The sequence below is a fragment of the Palaemon carinicauda genome, chromosome 19 (assembly GCF_036898095.1).
Source record: "Palaemon carinicauda isolate YSFRI2023 chromosome 19, ASM3689809v2, whole genome shotgun sequence".
In the NCBI taxonomy this organism is placed as follows: Eukaryota; Metazoa; Arthropoda; class Malacostraca; order Decapoda; family Palaemonidae; genus Palaemon; species Palaemon carinicauda.
In genome coordinates this window covers 82,642,870-82,668,007 of record NC_090743.1, presented here as the reverse complement: position 1 = coordinate 82,668,007, position 25,138 = coordinate 82,642,870, and the positions used below count along the sequence as shown (strand labels likewise).

At 34.9% G+C, this 25,138-nt stretch overlaps 1 protein-coding gene and 1 pseudogene across 1 annotated transcript; one reads left to right on the top strand and one right to left on the bottom strand.

The window, feature by feature from the left end:
- Window positions 1-217: 217 nt before the first annotated feature.
- On the top strand, window positions 218-655 carry LOC137659101 (uncharacterized). The gene has a single exon (XM_068394181.1). The coding sequence runs from the start codon at window positions 218-220 to the stop codon at window positions 653-655; it is 438 nt and encodes a 145-aa protein (XP_068250282.1).
- A 5,097-nt stretch (window positions 656-5,752) lies between these two features.
- The window catches only part of LOC137658694 (monocarboxylate transporter 12-like), a 402,299-nt pseudogene continuing 382,913 nt past the window's right edge, over window positions 5,753-25,138 (bottom strand).

Sequence of the window (25,138 nt, the reverse complement as noted above, 5' to 3'; positions counted from 1 at the left end):
AATCCGACAGGATCTCAAGATGCCAACATGAAAGAGTACTGGGCTCTCTTCAGTTTGTATCAGTGACAGACCCAGTGCTAAGAGCACAGCTAAAAGATGCATCAGGAGTCTGGAGAAGATATGCATTTTGGAGGCTATGGCGGTCTTTCTGACGCTGAAGAAACTCTCCCCTTTCAAATCAGCCCATATAAGGCTGATCCTGGACAGCGAGGTGATAATGAGATATCTGAATCGTCAAGGCTCGAGATCGACCCAAATAAACCAAGTGATTTTGTCCATCTTCCACCTAGCAGAAAAGAAGAGATGGCATTTATCAGCAGTTCACCTTCAAGGGTTCCACAATGTGATGGCGGACGCTGTATCCAGGCTCATGCCGATAGAGTCAGAATGGTCCCTAGACTCAGGCTCATTCTCGTTCATCTTACGTCAAGTCCCAGAACTGCAGATTGACCTCTTCACAACGAGCGACAACAAGAAGCTACCTCGTTATGTGGCCCCATACGAGGACCCTCTAGCGGAAGCATCGGATGGCAAGTCCCTCGACTGGAACAAATGGAACCGGATCTACCTGTTCCCTCCAACCAATCTCTTGATGAAGGTCCTCAACAAGCTGAGATCCTTTTGGGGAACGGCAGCTCTAGTGGCTCCCAAGTGACCAAAGAGCAACTAGTTCCCTCTACTATTGGAACGGAAGCTGAGGCTGGTCCCTCTGCCGGACCCAGCAGTGTCTCAACAGGTCCAGAAGTCGACTGTCTTCGCTTCATCACAGAAAACCCAAAACCTTCATCTCATGATTTTCTCTCTTTAGCAGTAAAGAAAAGATTTGAGATCTCAAAAGGCAGTATAGACTTCTTAGAAGAATATAAGTCTAAGTCAACCAGAAGACAATATGAATCATCTTGGAAAAAGTGGGTTGCTTTCGTCAAAGCAAAAGGACCAAAGGAAATCTCAATGGACTTCTGTTTGTCCTTCTTTATCCACCTTCATAAAACAAGGTCTGGCAGCCAATACGATAATTACGTGTAAATCAGTTTTGACTAGACCTCTACTATACGCCTTCCAAGTATATTTGCCAAATGAAATCTTTAACAAGATCCCTAAGGCATGTCCTTGACTTAGGCCTGCAGCCCCTCCGAAGCTTATTTCATGGTCCTTGGACAAGGTCCTACACTCTGCTTCCACCAGTGAACAATGAGGATTGCTCTCTGAAAGACTTGACTCAATAAGTCATTTTCTTGTTTGCTATAACCTCAGGGGCCAGAGTTAGTGAAATAGTAGCCCTATCTAGAGATGAAGGCCATATTCAGTTCACAGAAGTGGGAGAACTGAACCTTTTTCCTGATCCAACATTTCTCGCTAAGAACGAGCTACCCACCAAAAGATGGGGTCACTGGAGAATCTGCCCTCTGAAGGAAGATGTCTTGCTGTGTCCAGTTGAGTGTCTAAAGGTCTATCTTCGAAGAACTTCAGACTTCAGGGGAGGACATCTCTTTAAAGGAGAAACCTCAGGATCAAACCTATCCCCAAAACAACTAAGGGCGAAAAGCACCTATTTTATTCACAGAGTGGATCCTGACAGTACACCCGCAGGTCATGATCCAAGGAAAATCGCTACATCACTGAACTTTTTTCAGTACATGGATTTTGAGCGTCTTCGCTCATACACTGGATGGAAGTCTTCCAGAGAATTCTACAAGCATTATGCGAAGCAAGTGCATGAACTCAAGCGATATGCGGTGGTGGCAGGTAGTGTACTAAAACCTGTCGTCTAGTGCTGCGATGTACAGTGAATTGATTGGAACCATCAATAACACGGGTGAAGGTGTTGACACCTCTCAGTGTAATACTTTTGAAGTGAGTGTCAACTAAGGACTGTTCTATTTTAGTTGAGGTGAAGAAACATATAGATAACTCTTGTGCCGTGTGTACTTACACAGTGTGAATAGACATTCATCATCACAGAAATGTATATTAGAAAATTTATCAAATTTTCAGATTTACGGTGGCATTAATAAGCTTTCCCTTTCAGGTGAAAACAAATATTTTCTGTGCGTTGATGGCTTGACATGTTTCTTATTACATTTATTAACAGTTTATTATACGTGTTACTTTATGTTGGTCATTTATTACCAAATAAAATCATCAATATGTATTTGTGTCTTATTTCGCCCTACAATTGATTTTCAATAAGAATATATCAGAGTTTTATACCCTTTAATAAACTGCATATAATTCTTATGAACATATGTATAGCTAATACCTTTGTTCTTATACGTGTACAAACATCATCTGGTAATGCTTGTTCCAAGTCGTTATACATACAGCGAGACCTGTATGTAGTTGAGGCTATGTTTGTTCATATGCTATATGCAAACCTTGAGACTTCTTTCCTACGTCTAGTATGACTCTTCCCTGCAGGGGGCAGGAAGCACTAACATGGTTTATGCTTAGCAGTAATGACGTATAACGGTAATGTCATATGTCTCAATGGTCTGAATGAACAAAAGGAAAAAACTGTCCCAAGGTTAAGGCACTTTTAAAATCCACAGATACGGTGCTTTCTAATCATTCTCTGGTAAGCTTCCATCAGGACGACATGGCTTGAGCCCAAAAAACGGATTTTGAGCGAAGCAAAAAATCTATTTTTGGGTGAGATAGCCATGTCATCCTGATGGACCCACCCTCTTTTCTACAAGAAAAGGACTTGGCAGGATCGCTCCCGAAATTACTATATCTGTAGCACCATGCTCAATGCTACAATGAATAGCGCGCTGGGTTGACATACAGCGCCATCTAGATACTCAGTAGTAGTACGGGAGGAAGGGTACCTTGATAACGGCTCCCTTCTTCTTTTGCCACTTTCCCCCTCGAAGCGAAAACGCTATTCGGGGTGAAGATTGCTATGTGTCGTATCAAGATATACGTCCCCTGATATCATGTGATATCCTTAGGAGAAATTTTAAGGATATTCGCACCAGGAGCTAGAATTCTGGAGACCTAACGGTTAATTCTCTGGGAATATCACTGTAGCCAAATATCCCTTAGAAAGCTACCTATGGGAACCTTCCATCAAGACGACATGGCTATCTCATTCAAAAATAGATTTTGAGCGAACTGTTTATTAACCATTTTTAATACCACACACACTAGCATGATACATTTTTAGCAACCATGGAATTGAAGCTTAAATAGGGCCTGAACAAATGAAAAATCTAACTTTCATGCCAAGGGGTTAAAAGTGGACGCTGTAAAAAGAACCTTCATCAGCAATATAAAGAAATTTATTTCCAGTTTTATAATTGAATTTTTTATTGCTTTACCTTTATGATTGCTTTGTTTTTTATGTAAACCATGGATGAATTGAAAAGCTAAAGGTTCCGGTTCTATCTGAAGGGATGCTCCTCAGAAGGTCAACCGGGCAAGCAAAACCTGACCCTGTGGTGCCCAAACTCAGCAGAAACCTCCCCTGTTCACGATTACAGGCCTAAAAATACGAGATTGAGTCAGCAAGTAATGGACAAGACAGTCGGTCATGGTATGTTGCAGTCACATTCTGTACAATGTTTGAAGAAGATCCAGTTGGTATTGAACGATATTGCAACAGTGATACTGTAATCATCTTCTATAGTACTTTCTTCTATGGGATTGGTATGATATTATTTACTCACAAACAGTAGTCGACTAGGTAAACAACACAAATAATGCTACTTAACTACTTAAAAACATTGTATACAAAAATTGTGCTATTACCAATCATTCTAATTATAATGATTTTTAGATAATCAGCTAACAATAAAATTTGTGCGTGTTACATCCATATTGGTGAACAGAGTATACAAATCTCTCACTCTATCAGTCATTATGGCCCAATAACATAAATTTAAGAATTTCACTGGCTTCTAATAATGGCTGTGAACTTGAAACATAAAGCCCAGTAAAGGGGTCTGTGAAATCTCTTACACAAGGATGGTTTGTTTGTCTCGGGATTGTTTTATTGCAAAACTAGTAACCTAAATACCTTGAAGGACTTATCAGTCCATAAGGATGAGACCAAATATTGGGGAAAACTTGACCTAAATTTCCCTAGCTTGATTACAGAATGTGTCCGTAACAATACACAACGTCTCTTTATATCCTTTAAGATTTATCACACTTTAGTCTGCCTTTAGGCAAGGCCTGCTCGTAACATAAGCCATCTTTATTTAATCCAACTAGACTGTATTAGAAGAATACTGATAAATATAAATAATATAAAATATAAGCACAAATTACACCACATTAAAAGAAAAAAAACATGCAAATAGAATGATGAACAATAAACCGAAAACAATATGATTGGTGAAGGCGACACAGAAGCTAAAACAATAAGTAAAAATGTGAAAAAGAATGAGAAACAGCTGTGAAATACAATCTGGGGAGATTGCATCATTTAACAACTACCTTCAAACACTGGTTTACGCAGCTGCTTAAGAATCCCGCAGATTCAAGAAAAATCCATGGAAATAACCCAGTATTGTATAATGGACTAGAAAAAATTTAAAATAAAAGCAAAAGTAGGAAACTAGATAATTTTTTCACGGTAATGTGAACTAAATAAATACAGTATTACTAATGATAAATACAGTAATTACAATAGTGGGAATGTACATTCATTCAAGGCTCACTGATATTTCAAATAAGGAGAAAATACCTTATATTAAAAGGTTGTGGTCCCTTATCACTCATGTCTTATTCATACTGCAGTAGATAGCAGCAGCAAATTCATATTGATATAAACATTGAATGCTGTGTATCAAAATGTGGCTACTCCATAAGAGTATTGACTGGATTGGATTTATGCATTTGAGCCACAAGACCTTGCACTTATCCTGAGAGGAAGTTCACTGAACAAATATAACTAGAGAAAAATTTCACAGTTGCCACATGTAGTAAAAGCTTAGAAGTTGTACTGCAATTTCGAAGAAAGGAAATGGGAAAGAAGGTCATAGTATTGCAATCTATTAGTTTTTATGATTCACAATCAAGGACTCTTGATTATATCTTATATGTTTTCCTTTTGTAAAATTTTACAGTGAGACAGTAACTCCTTCAAACTTAGGTAGTCACCCACATTAATTTTTAGCTCTGCCAGGCTTTAAGGACAACTAGTTTTGATAGTATGAACAAATGGGTTCCTATTTAAGTACTATAGCATTTGAATTTACTACTTTCTACCAGTGTTGATAAATCCAATTCTACCACTACTACAGTGCTACTAAAATTAACTTCCTTTATTGCAGTTATTAAAGCTGTTGTTATTAATCCAATTTCTTCTCCTTCCTTCAATGACACTTAATTTTCTCGCTCTTAGGCTTTTTCTTGGGAGCCTTACCATTGTGTAAAATAAAATTTTTTGTTTCTGAGTAGTTCTGATTCAAAATGTCATACCATTCTGTAAAAAAAATGTTTTGTTTCTAAGTAGTAGTTCTGATTCAAAAGGGTTTAATATTTTCAATGTTTTGAAATTTCAAAACCCCATCATACAAACCTCAACATTCACATGGTCCTACACAGATTCTTTAGCTTTTTAAAGTTAAGTCATTATTTGATGAATTTTCTCTATCTTCACTCCCATTTCAGTCCCTATTGCAACAATTCCTATGTCAACAAACATTTTTCAAAGGTACGCATTTAGTAAAAAAGGCAATGGATACTGGAAACATGTTACGCATACCCACGTACCGTCATTTATTCTTACACTTAAATAAAGCTAATTATGTTAAATAACTACATTTTAAAGTTTTTCCACATTTAATTCATTTCACATACAACTTAAAGAGCTGTTTACAAGATTGATGAAATTACATACCTCCCTAGCTTGACTTGATGCACACAAAAAGCAGCACATAAAGTTACAAAACATTTCCAGTGCTGCCATGCAGAACTATATTACTGCAATCATCTTCACAGCTGCTCCAGGTACAATAGAATTCATTCTCCAATGAGACTACACTCATGTTATTTCCATAAAGACTAATGTTCTAAACGGCAACAACTTCAAACTTGGGAGATATTTGATGCACTGTACTGTATTTTAATCTTTCTCATCAACTAGGACTTACCCTGCAAAACCTGCAATGGAATGGCCCAAATTGAATAAGAATGACACTTCTTTGACAGACTGTATGAAGTAATGGATTATTATTGTTTACATAAAATCTGAATACATTTTGTTTTCATTCACCTCTTGAAATTCATTCACACTTATAGAATACAAAATCTTAAATTTTCCTAGAAATTCATATTATACTGGCCATGTTTTCCAGTAGGCTTCACCTTGCTTCAGAGCATTATCAACTACTTCTATAGTGTTCACTGGCATATTAACACTGAAGACTATTGTCATGAAAATAGCATTTAACATAAAAAAGAGCTAAAACAATAACTGAATGAGGTTCACCTTATCAACGGCATTATTTATTTATTGCCTACACCTCAGTCACCAGGTCTAAACTGTATTACAATAGTAGCGTATGATAATGCATACAAAATTAAAGTTTCTTTCCTTATGCTCATTAAGTAGTTAAAAACACTTGACTATTTGTTCCATCTTAGAGCTCGGTACGCCGTCAAAATAATTTGTGACACGCCTGAAGTTCTGAAACTTTCAGTACCATGAATAATGCTTCAACTGCTTCCACAAATGAATGCTATTATGTTAAAGAACATTCAATAATTATATCTAGGAATTTAGGCATTTTAAAGAGCAATAGAATAATGGAATATTTTATGCATATAATCCTTCTTGATATTGTACTACGGCAAATTAATCTTGAGTCACTGTTACAGAACGAAGTACTTTCTAATGTGGGATTTTTTGGGGAATGGTACACAGTATAAAGTAATTTTTAATTCATGTTTAATTAAACAGCATTTTATGTGACAATGCATGTTATAGAGGTTTAATGTGTGTGTAAAAAGTTCGACTTCATTTTATCTATCACATTTCAGAAAGTTTAGAACTGGCCCTCAGAAGTGAGAAGGAAGATTCTCTATAGTGAGCAGTAAGATTTGAGCGAGCGATCTTTCAGAAGGTGGAACTAACTTCCTAAGTTAAGATTTGACTTTAGCATGCTACCTTAAACCTCCTTCTTGGTTGTTTTTAATTTACACTGTAAAGTAAATTTAAACTTGAATTGGTCCACAGGTATGCTGTAATCTCCCATTTGAACCTGATACATAGAGTATTTTACTGTACAAGAAATCATAGGACGCATGGTCAATAAATCCTTTTAAATCGTTGCTTTGGTGAGTTAAAACAAAATTGGAAATTTTGGTTCATTATGCATTAATTGAATTAGATATATATTCCAAATATCCCTCCTTGCAATAAAATTTACATTTAAAACTTTATATTCAAAATGTTTATCTCCAATGTGGTTATCAGAAGAGTAAGCTACTTAACAAATGCTAAATTTATGAAATGTAGCCTAGAAATTCTGGATCATTGTAAGCCTTACATAATCGGGAGACCTCTAGTACAGTATTGGTAAGTTGGACTTATATCTTAAATATGCTATAATTTAGCAATTTGGACGGTATATACCATTACGCAAATCTTTAGTTGAACTATGTGCTTCAACTTAAAGTAAGTTGGACCAGGGGCTTTAGTACTGCACTACCATTTGGTTTTCAGGAAACTGGAGACACCAGGTCATTTAAGTATGAGTATTATTGATTACAAATGAATTCAGTTTATATCATTAAACACTAACAGTCCTGATGTGTCTAATTTCTTACTTATCTTACAGGCGCCCATTTCACTACATTTAACATCTTGCTAAATCAAGAGGGATAATTCAGTTAAATTGAACTAGGGGATTTAGAATACAATTTTGAAGGTAAAGATCATGAAATTGAACGCCTTTATTTGCTTTGCGTAATTAAGCATGGTGGACCACTTAACAATGTACTCTCAAAAATTTGGATATCTTTATCACATTCTTTATTACAGTTATTACACTTTTGCTTCTGAATTTAATACAGCAATGTCCCTTTCTAAATAACATGTCACACTGTGTTCGCCCTACTGTATTCCAGTTACATGTATTACTCTCTTGATGGAAGCAGTAACCATTGATTCATGACTACAACTAATGGTCATTCAGTAATCAGAAATAGAAAACTTTTGGCTTTAAAAAAGTGTAACCGTGGCATTTTATGCCCAAATGGCTTTTTTATATAAAACAAAAATACTAAGATCTCAAGAAGCCTATGTAAGCCCATCATATTCATACAAATATTTTCAGCCTATTGTCCTTATTATGGAAGACGTTTCCATAGAAAAGTAAACATCCACTTACCTAAAACGTTTTAAGAACAGTAAATAATTTTCCTAACAAACTTTGAGTGATGGGTTAATTTCACAATTCTTACTACGAAGGCAGAATAAACACCATCAGGGTAGAATAGCTGTCACAATCGTTTTTCAGACTGATGCTTCTTCTATCACTGTAATACTGCGGAAATTTCCTGACTTAAGATTAGGTCTCTGAGAGCTTGAGGCCGGAGGCTCCTGACTTGAGGTGCCACCCTTATCAACTTTTCTTGGAGAGTCTTTGCAGTTCACAGAAGATGAAGACTGCCTCGTCAAAGACAACAAACGTCTTTTGCCTCGTCTGTCTAGTATATAAGGAACTGAAATATCATTATGTTTAAGATTGTTTTCATATTCACTCATCATGAGATAGTTTTCAACTTTATCACAAGAGGTAATGCAGTCGCCGAGATATTCAAGTTCTTCAAAGAGGTGATCTGGAAGGTCCATATCTGCTATGCCTTCTTCAGATATGCAGGTGAGCTCGGGCTTACTTCGAGGTTCCTGCGGGTCGAAAGTGAATGAGCGCTGCTGCAACACAGCCAGGGACGGAGCATGTCCTTTAGGGTTGTCTACAGTTAAGTGTGCCAGGGAATCACGGCGACGGGTATCAGGACAAGTAGGTTTCCCACAGGTATGAGACTCGGAAGTGTCTGTTTTCCTGTAAAAACAAAAACATTTTTTAGTGTGCAAAGTCTTATGTCTAACAGGAGAATATTCAAATGCAAAACCAATAATTAATTCATGGAGAATTTTACATGTATGGCACTGTACAGTAATGAGATATGATTCTTTTATGCTTAAAACTTGTTATCAATTTAATCAACTTCTGAAATGGTGGCACCATCCTTATGTTGTGCTATATATTCTACATATTTTTACAGGATATACAATTATATATATGTTATGCTTGGTGAAAAGTACATTACAGATTTTCACAAATTTTCTCCATTAGTGAATTAAGAAAAAAAACAACACTTGAAACAAATCACCATTGCCTATCAGGTTGATAAAACCACCCGTAACCGAGAAACAAACCTCCCCAAGAGGTCGTGCGTTTTCATGACAAATTCCTATATTATTTTACCATAATTACAGCCAAAATCCAGTTTAATCATATATATGATGAGACCATTATATGTTTCAAGATGTGGTCCAAAATATCTTAAAATACAGGCCTGTAGTCTGGATCAAATTAACCCAACTTTGTAACCATGACAGATCTTGTCATCAAATATGCAAAATAAATCTATCAATGTTATTAACAGCATGAAATCATATATCACAAACAGAGTTACTGTACCGTAAGGTATAACTCATTAGGTTTGTTCATGCATATAAATTCCCCTAACATTTATTGTGAAGTCAAAAATATTAATTAAAGAGATTTTGGTAACCCGTCTAGTTAAGGAACTTATTAAATTATGCATTTGGATGATAACTTGCCAGCACTCAGGACTGTTTTTGAGCAATTTTCAACAGGAATGGCTTACTTTGAAGAATATGTTGCTGAGTGTTTGTTCAAGAATTAAAGGCTTTTGTGGGAAGAGACAAAATTTCACTACACCTCTACTGCATGCCTGTGATTCCATTAATGAGCTCATGTTTCAATACAGGATAGTAACCTTGAGTGTTAACAACCATGGTATAGTTTTCCATAAATTAGTTGAGCTCAAGCTGGACGAAGACCAGTGTCTCTTGGCTCTGCTATATTTAGTGGAATGGAGTTGGGTTGGTACTATAGCATGCGATTTTTTTGTGCTAGAGCCCAGAGGGTCACTGTGGCTGATGGTGAATGGGATATACCTTATATTTTTCTTATCCTGTCTGCTCCCTTTATTCCCTGCTCATATTCATTTTATTTCTATTTCCCATACTCCTGCAAGTCCGATATTTGGCATACGTTATCCTTGATACCTCTTCACTCATAGACCAAAGGGGTTTGCAGCTGTATTAATCTGGTTAGGTAGCTCTCTGCCTGAACCATGTCTTGCAAATATGATTATCTGAGTTCCACAGTCTTTAGGATGCAGCTGGCTGCAATTTCTGCTATGTCATGCGAACTGAAGATGGAAAAATATCTGCCACACTGCACCAATCCAGACATTCTAGTAGCAGGTGACATATTACCAAATTACTTGGGGAAGCGAGAAGTTAGTTGTTATTAAATAGCAAAAAATCTTATTTTCATCCCATTCGTTAAATAGTATCTAGGAGAAACCATATGTATTTATTCTTGTGATGAAAGAATCTACAAAAGGAGTACAGACAGAGAAGTCTTAAGAAACTGCTATGGATAGTCTAAAATCAATGAGATCGACTCCATGACATTTAACTACTCAAGTGTGTATGATCTCTGTTCACCCTGACATTGGAATATTTACAAAATATGTACAAAATCTGAAGCCCTGAGAGATGGTGTAGTCTAATGATCTAGCACCAATTAAATCAACAACAGAACATTTAAATATCCATGTGTAAACAACCACTGCATATTTTAGAGAAGGAAAAGTCTACAAATGGAGTACAGAAAAAGCCCCTGGAGCTATTATAAACAAATGCAGCTTACATAGAAGTGATGGCTATGCGAAAGATTTTGGATGCCTTTGATAATTTATTCAGCAACCTTTGTAAGGGTATTTTTATATGCATCAACAGCAGTCATAGCCAATAATGAGTGATTCTTAACTTTTCCTAAAACCTGACATATGATCTCCTATTCAAATAAACTCATCATCATCATCTCCTCCTACGTCGATTGACGCAAAGGGCCTTGGTTATATTTCACCAGTCATCTCTATCTTCAGCTTTTAATTCAATACTTCTCCATCCATCATCTACTTGGCGCTTCATAGTCCTCAGCCATGTAGGCCTGGGACTTCCCACTCTTCTAGTGCCTTGTGGAGCCCAGTTGAACGTTTGGTGAGCCAATCTCTCTTGGAGAGTGTGAAGAACATGTCCAAACCATCTCCATCGACCCCTAATCATGATCTCATCCACATATGGCCCTCGAGTAATCTCTCTTATAGTTTCATTTCTAATCCTGTCCTGCCATTTAACTCCCAAAATCCTGCTGAGGGCTTTGTTCTCAAATCTACTAAATCTATTGGAAATTGTTTCATTGTCATTCCATGACTCGTGTCCATACAGTAACACAGATCTCACTAAACTGATATATAGTCTGATTTTTACATGTAACTTCAGGCAATTTGATTTTCAAATTTTACTTAACCTAGCCATTATTTGTTTTGCTTTTTTTTATTCTTTCACTAAACTCTAATTCTAAAGACGTTGTATTGGAGATCATAGTACCTAAATGCAAAATGATTCTACCTCATTAATCCTTTTTCCTTCCAGTGATATTTCATCTTCCATTGCATACTTCATTCTCAACGTTTCTGTCTTTCTTCTATTTATCTTCAGCCAAACCTTGTGTGATATTTCAAGCATTCTGGTAAGCAAGCATTGCAAGTCCTGAGGTGTTCTGCTAACAAGGACAGCATTATCAGCATTCTTTAGGTCTGCTAAATTCCTATCACTAATCCAGTCCAATCCTTCTCCACCATCTCTGACTGTTCTACGCACTACAAAATCCATGAGGAAGATAAACAAAATAAGTAACAACACATTCCCTTGGAGTACACCGCTGTTCACTGGAAATTCATTTGATAAGACTCCATTAACATTAACTTTGCACTTGCTATGCTTATGAACAGACCTAGTCAAATTTACATATTCAAGAGGAATTCCATAATGACGCAGGACTCTCCAAAAAATTGGCTGGTGCACACTATCAAAGGCTTTTTCATAGTCCACAAATGCCATCAAAAGTGGATCTCTATATTTTACGTATTGCTATAAAACATGTTTCTAAATAACAACTGACGTAAGTGTTATGACTCTGTAATTATAATTTTGTAAGTAGTCTGGGAGTCATTTCACTTTCTGCCCGTATCATCTCTGCAGTTATTCCATTGTATCCAGGGGCTTTCCATCCACTTTAGTGTTTTGAGGATAGCTTCGACTTCAAACACACTAATTTCATTCATGGACACATCAAGGTCTTCATCATCTTCAGGTATATCAATCAAATTATTCTTTTCATATCTCCTATTCATAACCTCCCTAAAATGTTCCATACAATGTTGTCTTTCTTTATCTTTTGTTGCTATAACATAACCATCTCTCTTTTTGATGGGTATATGCTTCTTCTTCTTTGCCCAAGACGATATTTCATAAATAATTCTATGAGTAATTCTTACACCACATCCACTTCCTCAATTCATAGCTTTGTGAGCCTCATTTGCTGTACTCTCTAAATATTCTCTCTAGTCATTCCTGGTTTTCTTTTGACCTCACTGTTAATACTGGAAAACTTTGCATGCTCTACCTTGTAATTATCATTACTTCCTCGAAAACGTTCAACAATCAATTTCTGTCTTTATCTCCAATTTATAGTATCCCAAGTATCATTTGATATCCATGATATCCATGACTGACTCCTTGTAACTGCGTGTCCCAAGACTTCACTACCAACTGAATGATACATGTTCTTAATATCACACCATTCTTCATTAATTGTCTGTTCTTCGTTTCTTAAAGTTTCTAAGACTGCAAATCATTTCCAGCCTTCATTTTCAAATGTTTCTCTGAGCTTTTCTTCTAAAAGCATAGTTGTATCAAACCTAGGTATTCTAACCATCTTTCTGTTGAGTACTTTCAGTTTTAATTTCAGTGTGGCAATGAGGCGCTTGTGATCACTACCAATATCAGCACCTCTATAGCTTCTTATATTTCCCAGAGTCCTTCTTTCTTTATTAATGGCTATTTGATCTATCTGATTTTTTTTTTGAATACCACATGGTGAGGCCCATGTATACTTATGGATGTGCTTGTATTGAAAAAGAATACCTCCAATGACAAGATTGTTTGCTGAACAGATACTTATGATATGTGCTCCATTTTCATTAGCAACTTCGCCAAGACTCTAGACACCCATCACATTCTCTATCCCTGAATTATTTCTTCCAGCTATAGCATCAAAGTCGCAAATCACAATTTTCATATCTCTCTCAGGGATCTCATCAGACTACCTTCATCAAATTTAAGTGTGCATTGCAACAAGTATTAAAACATATACTCCACAGTATTACTCAAGGTTTGACCCTACACATAGCTTTTCCTACTATCTAGAATTTACTACAAAATCACTTATACTACTGTACTATCATCCATTATGTGATAATAGGATACAACTTGTTTTTTCAACATCAGAAAGAAAGCCTTTAGTATTAAACATAGTCAAAAGTTTTTCACCTTTTCCTAGCACAGCATTTGTCACAGAGAATAATTTTTTCATTAGTGTACAGTTCATAAACCATATTGACTCTCAGGTTGCATGTGCTAGTTAAGTGATAGTAAATAGGCAAAATAAGCCAGCATGAAATTATAATTTTCACATTAAGCAAAAAGAAATAGTGCCTCTATAATTTTTACTGTCATTTTCCAACTATTTTTCTTGTACAGTAGTGGCAAAAATATAACGAGCTAAAGAACAGGTTTCACTATGACTCACTTAAAATCTTAAAAATTGCTAAAAGTGATACATCGATTCCAAGGGACCTCTAATTTTATTTATTTAATCACATTTCTTTAAGATTATTGGAAATAAGCAGAATAATTTTGTAATTCAGTTATTATCAAGCTTGCATCTCAGAATGACCAAGTCCAGAATTGGTATCATATAGTATTGCGCTGTATAATAATGTAGAGTGAACCATTTATTTCCATGAATAAAGTTACCCTTGAATAATGCAGGGCTTGCTTTCTTGGAAAAATGGTTTTATGTATCCAATTGTACAGCACTCTAAAATTACCGTTGCCATCATCAATGTGAATTTCTGTTACGAGATCATCTAAAAATTAGTTGGCCTTTTTTCTCAAGTGCCAGAGCAAATATGAAATACATCCAATTCATTGAAACCAATCACAATGTTTCTTTTAATTACCAATGTCACTCACTCCAGCAGAATAGAATATATCCATATATGGAATCTGTGTCTGTTGTGCATTTGTATTGCAATGGAAATCTCTGAATATCTGTTCATCAATTCCTGCACTTAAATTTGGTATTCCACATAAGGGATTCTAATTGACTTACTGTAGTTATTTCTTATCCTATGCATGTTATTCTATGTAAATTCTACCTTCAAACTAACCAGGCAATGATCAGTGTTATAATAAATAGTATATACAAGCGTGAAAATGTAATTTAAATCTTATATAGAAAAAAACAAAGTCAATCAGATGCATGAGACTGGATCTGGGATATCTCAATGATGCCTCAATGAAATTAGTTTATCTTGAATGACAAAAAATCACCAGTGTACCCTTTTTAGTATACATTTTTTCTTAAGGCACAGTGGACAGTGACCATGATCAGGATCAAGAGACACCTACTAGTCTCCTATGGCAATTACATTTTCTCTCATGGTTAATCCATTTTCACTGTTTGGACTAAAATTGGTCTTTACTTCCTTGTTTGCATTGCGTGTTTGGTCGCTAGTACTCATTAAGCTTCATAATACCTTTTACCAGTTTTAATTCTTTATGATGTCCACTCATGAAGGGATGCCTGGTGAATCATAAAATAAAATGTACTTCTTGACTGCAGAGCAACAGCCTTTTTGGATATCCTATACTTAATAGCTTCTTTGATACTCTTCCACTTTTAAGTGCAAAAATTCCTGTGATGTCAATATCATACCTAAGCCATTCATTAATCAGTTGAAGTGTTTCATTATCAAGCAATTGAGAAGTCAGGGCCCTTAAATTCCATCAGGCAATGCTAGCACAACTATAAAATGTTTATGTAGTGGTATATGAGATTTTCAACACATCATTTTATGGCTTTCTGATCCTATACGAGCTTGCCTAATAATATCATATGGTTCTTATTTTTCCTCTACAAAATAACAACAATTACACAAAGGCTAATGGCTCCCTACTATGCAAAAGATACATACTGAACCGTACAATACACATAATTATATGGGCTATCCATTCCCACCCAACTTAAGATAAAAATACTTTCACCATTAGCAAAATATAATTACACTGCTAAAAAGTGGATCCATTCTACCATCTGGTAAAACAGAATAGGAAGACTTTTCTACCTACAATTAGCCTTTAGTTTGTAGGGGGTGAGGGTGGATTAATCACCCTTCCCTTAAGATATCCCAATAGATAATGGAGCTGCACACTAAGCAAGGAGGCTAAAAGAATGAACACCTTCCTCAAGAGTGAGACAAACCTAGGTGTAATACAAAGTAAATTCCAGTTGTTTACAGCCTGTCAAGCATGTGAACCAACTTACATAATTGAGTAAAACCTGTAAGTTCAAGATTTCAAAGTCTTCAAGCGTGCACATACTCATGCGTGGCACACATAATATGTTTATAACTTTATGAACATTACCATGGAAATTTTTACATGAGGTTTCCCCTTCGCTGGGGCTTTATATGTACAGTACTGAATTCCCTCTACTCGCTTCTATCCCGGCTTAATTCATATTTGGTCCAGGTCTTTACCAATTCTTCTATTGGTATTTGTTCTGGTGATATCCGTCGTGTCCATAAGCGGAAAAATAGACTTAAGGACTGAGATGCTTTAGGAGATCAGAATGGCTCAGAACCGTTGGTTAGAAGGATAGTAAATATGGTAGAATTGGGATAACAGCCAGTAAGAATATCATGGAAAAAATTCATAAGTAAAGACATTTGTCTGAAATTAAGGGAAAAGTGTACAAGGCAGAAAAAGTAGACAGAACTCGTTTTATATACTGAATAAACTGGTAATGGATGATGATGACGATTAAAGGAATTATCCTGTAGATCAAAATATCCTAAGGTTTTGATAGACTGAAATCGACAAAGTCTGACTTCTATTCGTGCACCTTCAAAGATATATCATTTTTCCTATAAAAATAAGCTAAAATTATTCTGGGAGACAAATTACCTTCTCTCTCAATTTTCTAATTTATCACCCATTTCACTTTTCCAACAACAACAGAGACACAATACAGGAAAAATACTTACTTAACACTATTCTTCTGCTTAGCAACATTTCTTCGATGTATGTCAATGAGAAAGATTGTCATGGATCCAAAAATCACAAAAGTCGAGGAAAAATAATACCCAGCCTTGTTTCCATAGCCAATATTGATGTAACCTGTAAATATAAAGTAAAATTCAAACTCTTGAAATATTCCATTGCATATGAACTTTACAATTACTCTTTGAAAATTAAATAGAATAAAAATAGATTACATGATCAAGTTTTTAATCTATGTGCTCTTGCTATCCAACATCATAATTTAATGGACAGTACAGTATATTCAATTATTTCATTGTCAGAAATGGAGATAACATAACGTAAAATAAGGCATTAATTTTGAATAAAACAAGCAATACTGTACACACTACATTACCCAAAACAAATTTTCCTGAGAACTGCTAATTGTTTTATTTAATATCAAAGAGCTTAATTTTCTTACTCAAGCATTGTCTTAGTACAATATACAGAGTTTATTCTTGAAATTTTCAAGTGATGCTGTGTACTGACTTTGAATGATGTCAATTGGTTGAAAAACTGTTGGGCAAGAGGAAATACTGCTACTATTACTGGATGTATCTCATACATCAATATCGAATTCCAACAACAGAAGTACCATGAAAGTGAGGACACTTCGTCACTCAATTGAAACAAAGTATAAAAGTCATGTGTTCGTTTTTATAAAACAAAACTATATATGCATTATGGTTTGACCTAGACAGGATTGATGCTGAATATTACATAATCAATAAATCAATTATTAAGTACATACAGAAGTCATTAATGACCATTGCTGTTATGAGACCAGTTAATATCTAATTATGTAACATAGAGATGGGACCTCATAACACTACCATTAAGGCTTCGTAGAGTGAATAAAAATTTTCAAAGTTTGGATATCCTGTACTGTACATCAAAATATGAACTTCAGATTTTTAGATTGGAAGCATAAATTTTCTTAAAATTTGTGTACCTTATTAAATTATTTTTAATTTTTTCTTTAATGTTTCCTGAAATAGCCCAATTAACATGCAATTAATTATCTGTACCAGGGAATAATAGAACAAATATATTAAACTTGAACTGATATATACTGTACAAAGAGGAAGTTTATACGAGGTACTCCTCGTATATCGAAAATATGGGGATCGAAAAAGCTGCCGTTGGTCGAATTGATCGTTAATCGAATTGTTTTTTTTTTCTCTTATTTCGACTAGGAGCTTCAATTTTCAATCATGGTTTTATACACAAATACCTGTACAGATTTTCTTTACAAAATAAAAGGAAAATTATAGCCTTAATTTCATCTTACTGTAGGTTTTCTAAGTTTTCACACAGAAAAGGTTCGTGTATCGGCAATGAATATCCTCTCTTTGGGTAACGAGCCGGCAATATTTTTTCAGTCATACATTTTAAACAATAGGCCTATTGCTTTTCTATCCAAATTACATAGTATATTGAAGCAGTATTTTTATTTATTAAAGGATATAAAAAAAAGCCTTATTTTATTGTGTATTGCAGGTATATAAAACTACTCTATAATCTCTCTCTCTCTCTCTCTCTCTCTCTCTCTCTCTCTCTCTCTCTCTCTCTCTCTCTCTCTCTCTCTCTCTCTCTCTCTCTGTGAAACAAATAAAATCTTAGTTTACTTTGGCAATCCTGACCTTAAAAATGAAATTAACATGACTATATCATTAGTTATGATGAACAATTCTTTGCTTCAGGTGGTACAAGAAACTTAAACAAAAACACAGCGTTCTTCGATTACACCAGCTGATCTCTCTCTCTCTCTCTCTCTCTCTCTCTCTCTCTCTCTCTCTCTCTCTCTCTCTCTCTCTCTGGTGCTATACAATACTTACATATAGCAGAAAAAAACTAAATCTTTCTTTCCTAAAAAAGAGTTTATTGAATACGGCACAAAACAATTATACCGTATATAAATTAATTTCCAATCGTAGCTTAAAATACTGCCTCCGATTCTGTCAGCTGACCGCTATTTTTAGGAAACATTATTGCATTCTAGAAAATTACGATTATCTACTGTATATAGTAAAGTGCGCTTTAATAAAAACATTTATGTACTTCTGATTTAGATTTCGGGTGTATTTTAACAATCACGTATTACTGATTTTTTTTTTTTTTTTTTTACTTATGGTTGTTGTGATCCGATCAGCTGATGTCTAGCTGTCGCTCTCGAGAATATGCGCACATACGAATAACAGTATTGATTATAATTCTTAACTTATTCAAAACAGCTACAGAATTGATATCATATAAGCACTAATGTGTTATAAGCCATCACATTTTTCATATAGCACATTTATAGCGTTCTCTCTCTCTCTCTCTCTCTCTCTCTCTCTCTCTCTCTCTCTCTCTCTCTCTCTCTCTCTCTCTCTCTCTCTACCTCTCGCTCTACCTACCTGCCTTTGTGTGTGTAACAAATTAAACCTTTGTTTCTTTACAAAGTCCCAATTAAGTACTACTAAAAGAATTAATTCAAAATTTATTTTAATATATCTTCGATAGTAAAACACAACATTCGATTTCGTAAGCTGATCTCTAGTTTAAGCCGATTTCATAACGTATAGGTACTGAAATTAGTCTAAAATAATTCTGGTTTCCCGATGTTAACTGGGCTTCATTTAATCATATTTGTACCTTTCTATTACCAATTTAAGGTATATTTTAACAACAGCAATTCCGGATGGCTATTATTTTGGTTTCGTTGTCATCTGATTTCAAGGTGATAATGATGTCGACAATACGCTTAGAAATTTCCATTAAAAAAACTGTAAATGCCTGGCAACATTTATTCCACGATTCTTACCGTTTTAAAAATGGATATATTGACGTAAAGGAGTAATATTACGGTCACCAAGCAGTAAAACATAAAATCAAGGTAAGGTAAAATTACGGTTTTTTGTATTTTACTGAAATACAGCTGAGAACAGTATATTTTTACGGAGAATTTCCGTTTAAAATTACGATTTTTAACAGTGTACCGTCTGCTCATATACAAGTTCACAACTCTTTCAGCATCATTTTCAGATTTTTAAATTGTTCAGGGGATCCCTAAGGCTCGCGTTATGTCTTGTGTTCTTCGGCGATTTTAAATACTGCGATGTAGAGTATTATTTGTTGATTTTTATGCCGGTTTGAAGTTTTGACTAGCGCCTTTTAACGTTACGCTGTATTTGGCGATTTGTAAATCTAAATTTCATGTTTGGCCTCGTCTTTTTTTGTCGATTATTGATTCTGTACAGTATTATTGGCCGATTTCTAAATCAAAATTTCTCATTTTGACTTGAAGTTTTTATCCTTAAGCTATATTTTGGCAATTTCTAGCACTTAAATTTTTCGTTTTGACTGTATTACCTGTGTCGTAACTTCATGAAATTGTCATTAAACAAATGCAAGACTGTTCAAAAAAAAAAAAATAAATAAATAAATAAATAAATAAATAAACGTCGTATCTTTGAATTGTTATTAAACGAGAGATCGCTAAATAAAACATACATTAACTCGTCAGCCTTATTTTAACGATTTAAAGCTGTAAATTTTAACTGAATATGGGAGATAAAGAATAAACAGAACACAATTCATCTGCCAAATAGTGTTGCTAACATTATAATAATTTACTTGCAGAACATTACTGCACTGCAAAAGCTACCTTTGATGGGCTACCAAGACAAAGATTAAACCCGAAAGCAACCCACCTATTAAACCGAGTTTTTGAAGCGAACATGGACACACCAAGGAAAGTTTAAACATCGTAATACACCTTTAACAACATGGTATTGAAACTGTTGTAACGTGCAATGAGTACGCCAGGACGTAAGGCTCATTATAATTCACCTGGCAAACTGTACTGAATAACTTTACCTGTGATGGGTACACCAATGGCTGTAGGAATTGCTTGAGAACACTGGACGAAGCCCCAGGTCCGGGCAAAGTTACGGGCGCGTACTTTTTCGTACGTGTACATCTTCAGGGAATAATGGAACCCACCACAAAATATCCCGTACAACCAAGCGAACATCACGTAGCCATGGTAACCTGTGAACAAATAAAAAATATTAATATTCTAGCATTGGCCATTATTTTGATTTTTGTGACATTTCAAGATGACATTCAAGTTAGAATAATATGATGAACTTATAATGATTGGTTTACGTAGCCTTTGACTGTAATGAGAAATAACTACGCATTATTAAAGCATATACCATCAACGCTAAATTCTAAAACCCGAATCTGTCCATTCCAAGATTTTTGTCCAAAAAATTTTTTTATTATAGTCAATTTTCATACTAATAATGGTCCTTACATCACAACCATATTCAATAATTTTGGAATATATCATCTGATGGCCACATGAAAAAATATGAACACCTTAAAGGTATGAAAATCACATTCTCACATTATAGTTCGCTATACTGCTTGATCATGACATTATTCCTTAATCATTGAATGAACCATTCGTTTGACAAAATTCTCGATTTTTTTCTTTTAAATAATTGAATTAGAATGAAAGTGAACCCCAGCTTTGAGCCCTTCCTCTAAAATTAATCTGGTCTTTACAAAAGTCTTCCATGTCAAAATTCTGATAGAAGCCAATTAACTGAATCTATGAAATCCAATAGATCAGTTATGGCTACTTCTCTTCTAAGTACTTGACTTTTTTTTTTTTTTTTTTTTTTGGCCTTCTCAAAAAAGTAATAATAATAACACAATTTATGATGATAATAATGACTAATATTTCATATTTCTTGAAAATTACTTTATGTTATGAAGAGGTTGAATATGCTCGATAATATGATACATCTATTCATAGGCAACGGCTATACCGTATTCTAACTATAACAATAATATTAATATAATAATGATGATAATAATAATAATAATAATAATAATAATAATAATAATAATAATAATAATAATAATCATTATTATCATTATTATTATTATTACAATAATAATAATAATAATAATAATAATAATAATAATAATAATAATAATAATAATAATAATAATAATAATCTCCTAATAAATATGAAATACGTTTATATACAGTAAATAGTTTTGGTAGCTTAGTATATAAAAAAAAATACTACGAAAACCAAACTCAACTTTATGACAGGACATTTTCCAGCCAAGGGTCATCTTGTCTATAACCTTTAAACAAGTATGCAGAATAAAGGTACCTTGGCCAGAGTTTCAAGACACCCGGTAACATTAAAAAAGTCTTATATTACTATCAATAGCATTAAAATCCACCTTTTAATAATAATAATAATAATAATAATAATAATAATAATAATAATAATAATAATTCACACATATACCAAATCTTTTTAGAAATAAAGAATACATTTACAAAAATTTCCGATGCTTTAAATTTGCATTAAATGTTAAGTAAAATAAGCAATGATTTATAAACTTTCACATGGCTCAATACACATCTTAAAGTACGACTGTTTTCCCAAATGAAGAAAAGGAAAGGAAGAAACTGAGTGAGAGAGAGAGAGAGAGAGAGAGAGAGAGAGAGAGAGAGAGAGAGAGAGAGAGAGAGAGAGAGAGAGAGAGAAATGAAAATTTATATTACATAAAAGAAACATTTCAAAATAATTGTTGAACCAATCAAGTATCACAACATTACTGTATACCTTAATGATTACAAGAATATAACATTAAAACTTCATTACAATCTATAAAATTTACCATAGAAAAACATTACAGTATATCACTAGGCTATATATTGTTAGAAAAATGTTTAACAAACCAAATATTTTGAATAGTGAAAATACAAAAATATTACAGCTAACGGAATAAGTTACCTAAATTAAATATCTCAGAATAATGTAGTATATAACAAAGAATTAAAATTATCTTAATATCTTTTGGAACATTAAATACCATCAAATACCTTAGGTCATAAGTAACATCTTATCTTAGGGAGCAATGAACATAGGAAATTCCAAAATTAAAATGATTTTCGAATTTCGGCAAATCGTATACCGCCCCCCCCCCCCCCTCCCCCCATTTTCACCATATATCAGACGGGCCGACAGGCGGAGGACCACTTGAAGCCGAAAATGCGTGAATTGAAAACCCTTCCTCTCCCGTCTCATAAAGTAACCGTACATGGGTGGCAAGGGGGGGGGGGGGGGACATATTCAACCACCAAATCTTCGCGTACGATATGCCATTTCTTTTCCTTCTGATTTCCCCTATGATATGCGATTTCCTTTTCCTTTTAATTTTCCTGGTTTTACGTGATCCATTTTCCATTAACTTTTCTCCTGTTCTTAAAGGGATCTTAAAGCCTTTAGATTTTCCTATTTTGTGGATGATTTGGGAGAGAGAGAGAGAGAGAGAGAGAGAGAGAGAGAGAGAGAGAGAGAGAGAGAGAGAGAGAGACTACGGTAAAGCAGAAGATTAAAAAGTGGTTCTGCTAGGGGGTCAAATAGGTTTTTAAAAGAGCCTTTAATATTATCCACAAGACAATGTCAAGCTCACTAGCTCACTCAGGAAACCAAGTTCGATTTTGATGATGAAAGTACGTCAAAATAATTTGAGAAGTCTTTCTATATAATGATTTTTCGAAGGCAATTTCATTTTTACTTTTGCTCTTTTCAAATTATAATTTTTTTCTGTTTTTTTTTTTTTTTCTCTGACTTATATTTTCCACTATTACTTCAGAGGATCAAAAAAACCAAAGAAGTACCTATAACATATTTTCTCCAAGATCAAATTCCTCCTTTCTAGAACATAAATGATTCCTATTTCTTAACATCCTATTTGACAAACAAATGAAGACCCACCAACAGTTATTACTCCAGAATATTTGATTTCTTCCTTTAGAACCACAAAAGAAGACAACTGCTAGAGTTTACATCGGAAAAATACCACACTGTTCATTTCTACAGAATCTACAAGACAAGTTTCCTTCCTCACCTTCTACAGCAGTGAAGGCCAAGGTGGCCACCCCGCAGAGGAACATGGACGCCTGGCACAGGTACTGACGACCGACCCTGCACTCCGTGTTTTTCTGCACCACCACGAAGCCGAAGGCGCAACAACCGATGACCCACCCGACGCCCAGGTATGTCTGCAGCAGGAGGACGGAGGAGTCTCCCAGGCCTTCTTCTTCTGCTTGATGTGCCTGTAGAAAGGAATTCGAGATTAGACAGGCCAGGTAATACTATTATTATTATTATTATTATTATTATTATTATTACTAGCCAAGCTACAATCCTAGTTGGAAAAGCAAGATGCAATAAGCCCAAGGACTCCAACAGGGAAAAAAAGACCAGTGAGGAAAGGAAATAAGGAAATAAATAAATGATGAGAATAAATTAACAATATAACATTCTAAAAACAGTAACAGCGTCAAAACAGATATGTCCTATCCAAACTATTAACAACGTCAAAAACATATGTCATATATAAACAATAAAAAGACTCATGTCAGCCTGGTCAACGTAAAAACATTTGCTCCAACTTTGAACTTTTGAAGTTTTATTGATTCAACTACCCGATTAGGAAGATCATTCCACAACTTGGTAACAGCTGGAATAAAACTTCTAGAATACTGTGTATTATTAAGCCTTATGATGGAGATGGCCTGGCTATTAGAATTAACTGCCTGCCTAGTATTACGAACAGGATAGAATTGTCCAGGAAGATCTGAATGTAAGGATGGTCAGAGTTATGAAAAATCTTATGCAACATGCATAATGAACTAATTGAACGACGGTGCCAAAAATTAATATCTAGATCAGGAATAAGAAATTTAATAGACCGTAAGTTTCTGTCCAACAAATTAAGATGAGAATCAGCAGCTGAACACCAGACAGGAGAACAATACTCAAAACAAGGTAGAATGAGAGAATTAAAACACTTCTTCAGAATAGATTGATCACCGAAAATCTTGTAAGACTTTCTCAATAAGCCAATTTTTTGTGCAATTGAAGAAGACAGACCTATTGTGTTTCTCAAAAGTAAATTTGCTGTCGAGAGTCACACCTAATATTTTAAAAGTCATACAAAGTTAAAGAAACATTAACAATACTGAGATTTGGATGTTGAGGAGCCACCGTCCTTGACCTACTTACAATCATACATGGGATCCCACTCTGCCTACATAGGCTATAGGCCTACACCGAATAGTCTGGTCTATATTTTACACATTCTCCCCTTTCTGGTTAAACATAGGCCTATTCCGAATAATTCAACCCATTCTTTACACAGTCTTCTCTTTCCGCCTACACATGGGGCTACACTGAATAGTCTGGCCTATTCTTAAGACATTCTAACCCTTCTGCCTACACACAGACCTAAACTGACTAGTCTGTCCTATTTTCTTTACGCATTCTCCTCTTTCCTCATACATCTGACAACGCTGCGATAACCGAAAAATTCTTCTTCACTCAAGGTGTTAACTACTGCACAGTCATTGCTATGGGGCTACTTTCCACTTTGTAAGGATAGTAGAGACTCTTTAGCATAGAAAGTAGTTCTTATAGGGGGAGGGCACTTCACTGGCTACTTTCCTTTTGGTAAACATAGAAGATACTCTTTAGCTATGATAAGCGGCTCTTCTAGGAGAAGGACACTCCAAAATCAAATCATTGTTCTCTAGTCTTGGGTAGTGTCATAGCCTTTGTACCA

Excerpts from the sequence above, each read along its gene's own strand:
- LOC137659101 (XM_068394181.1), top strand. The coding sequence starts at position 218 with ATGAGATATCTGAATCGTCAAGGCTCGAGATCGACCCAAATAAACCAA.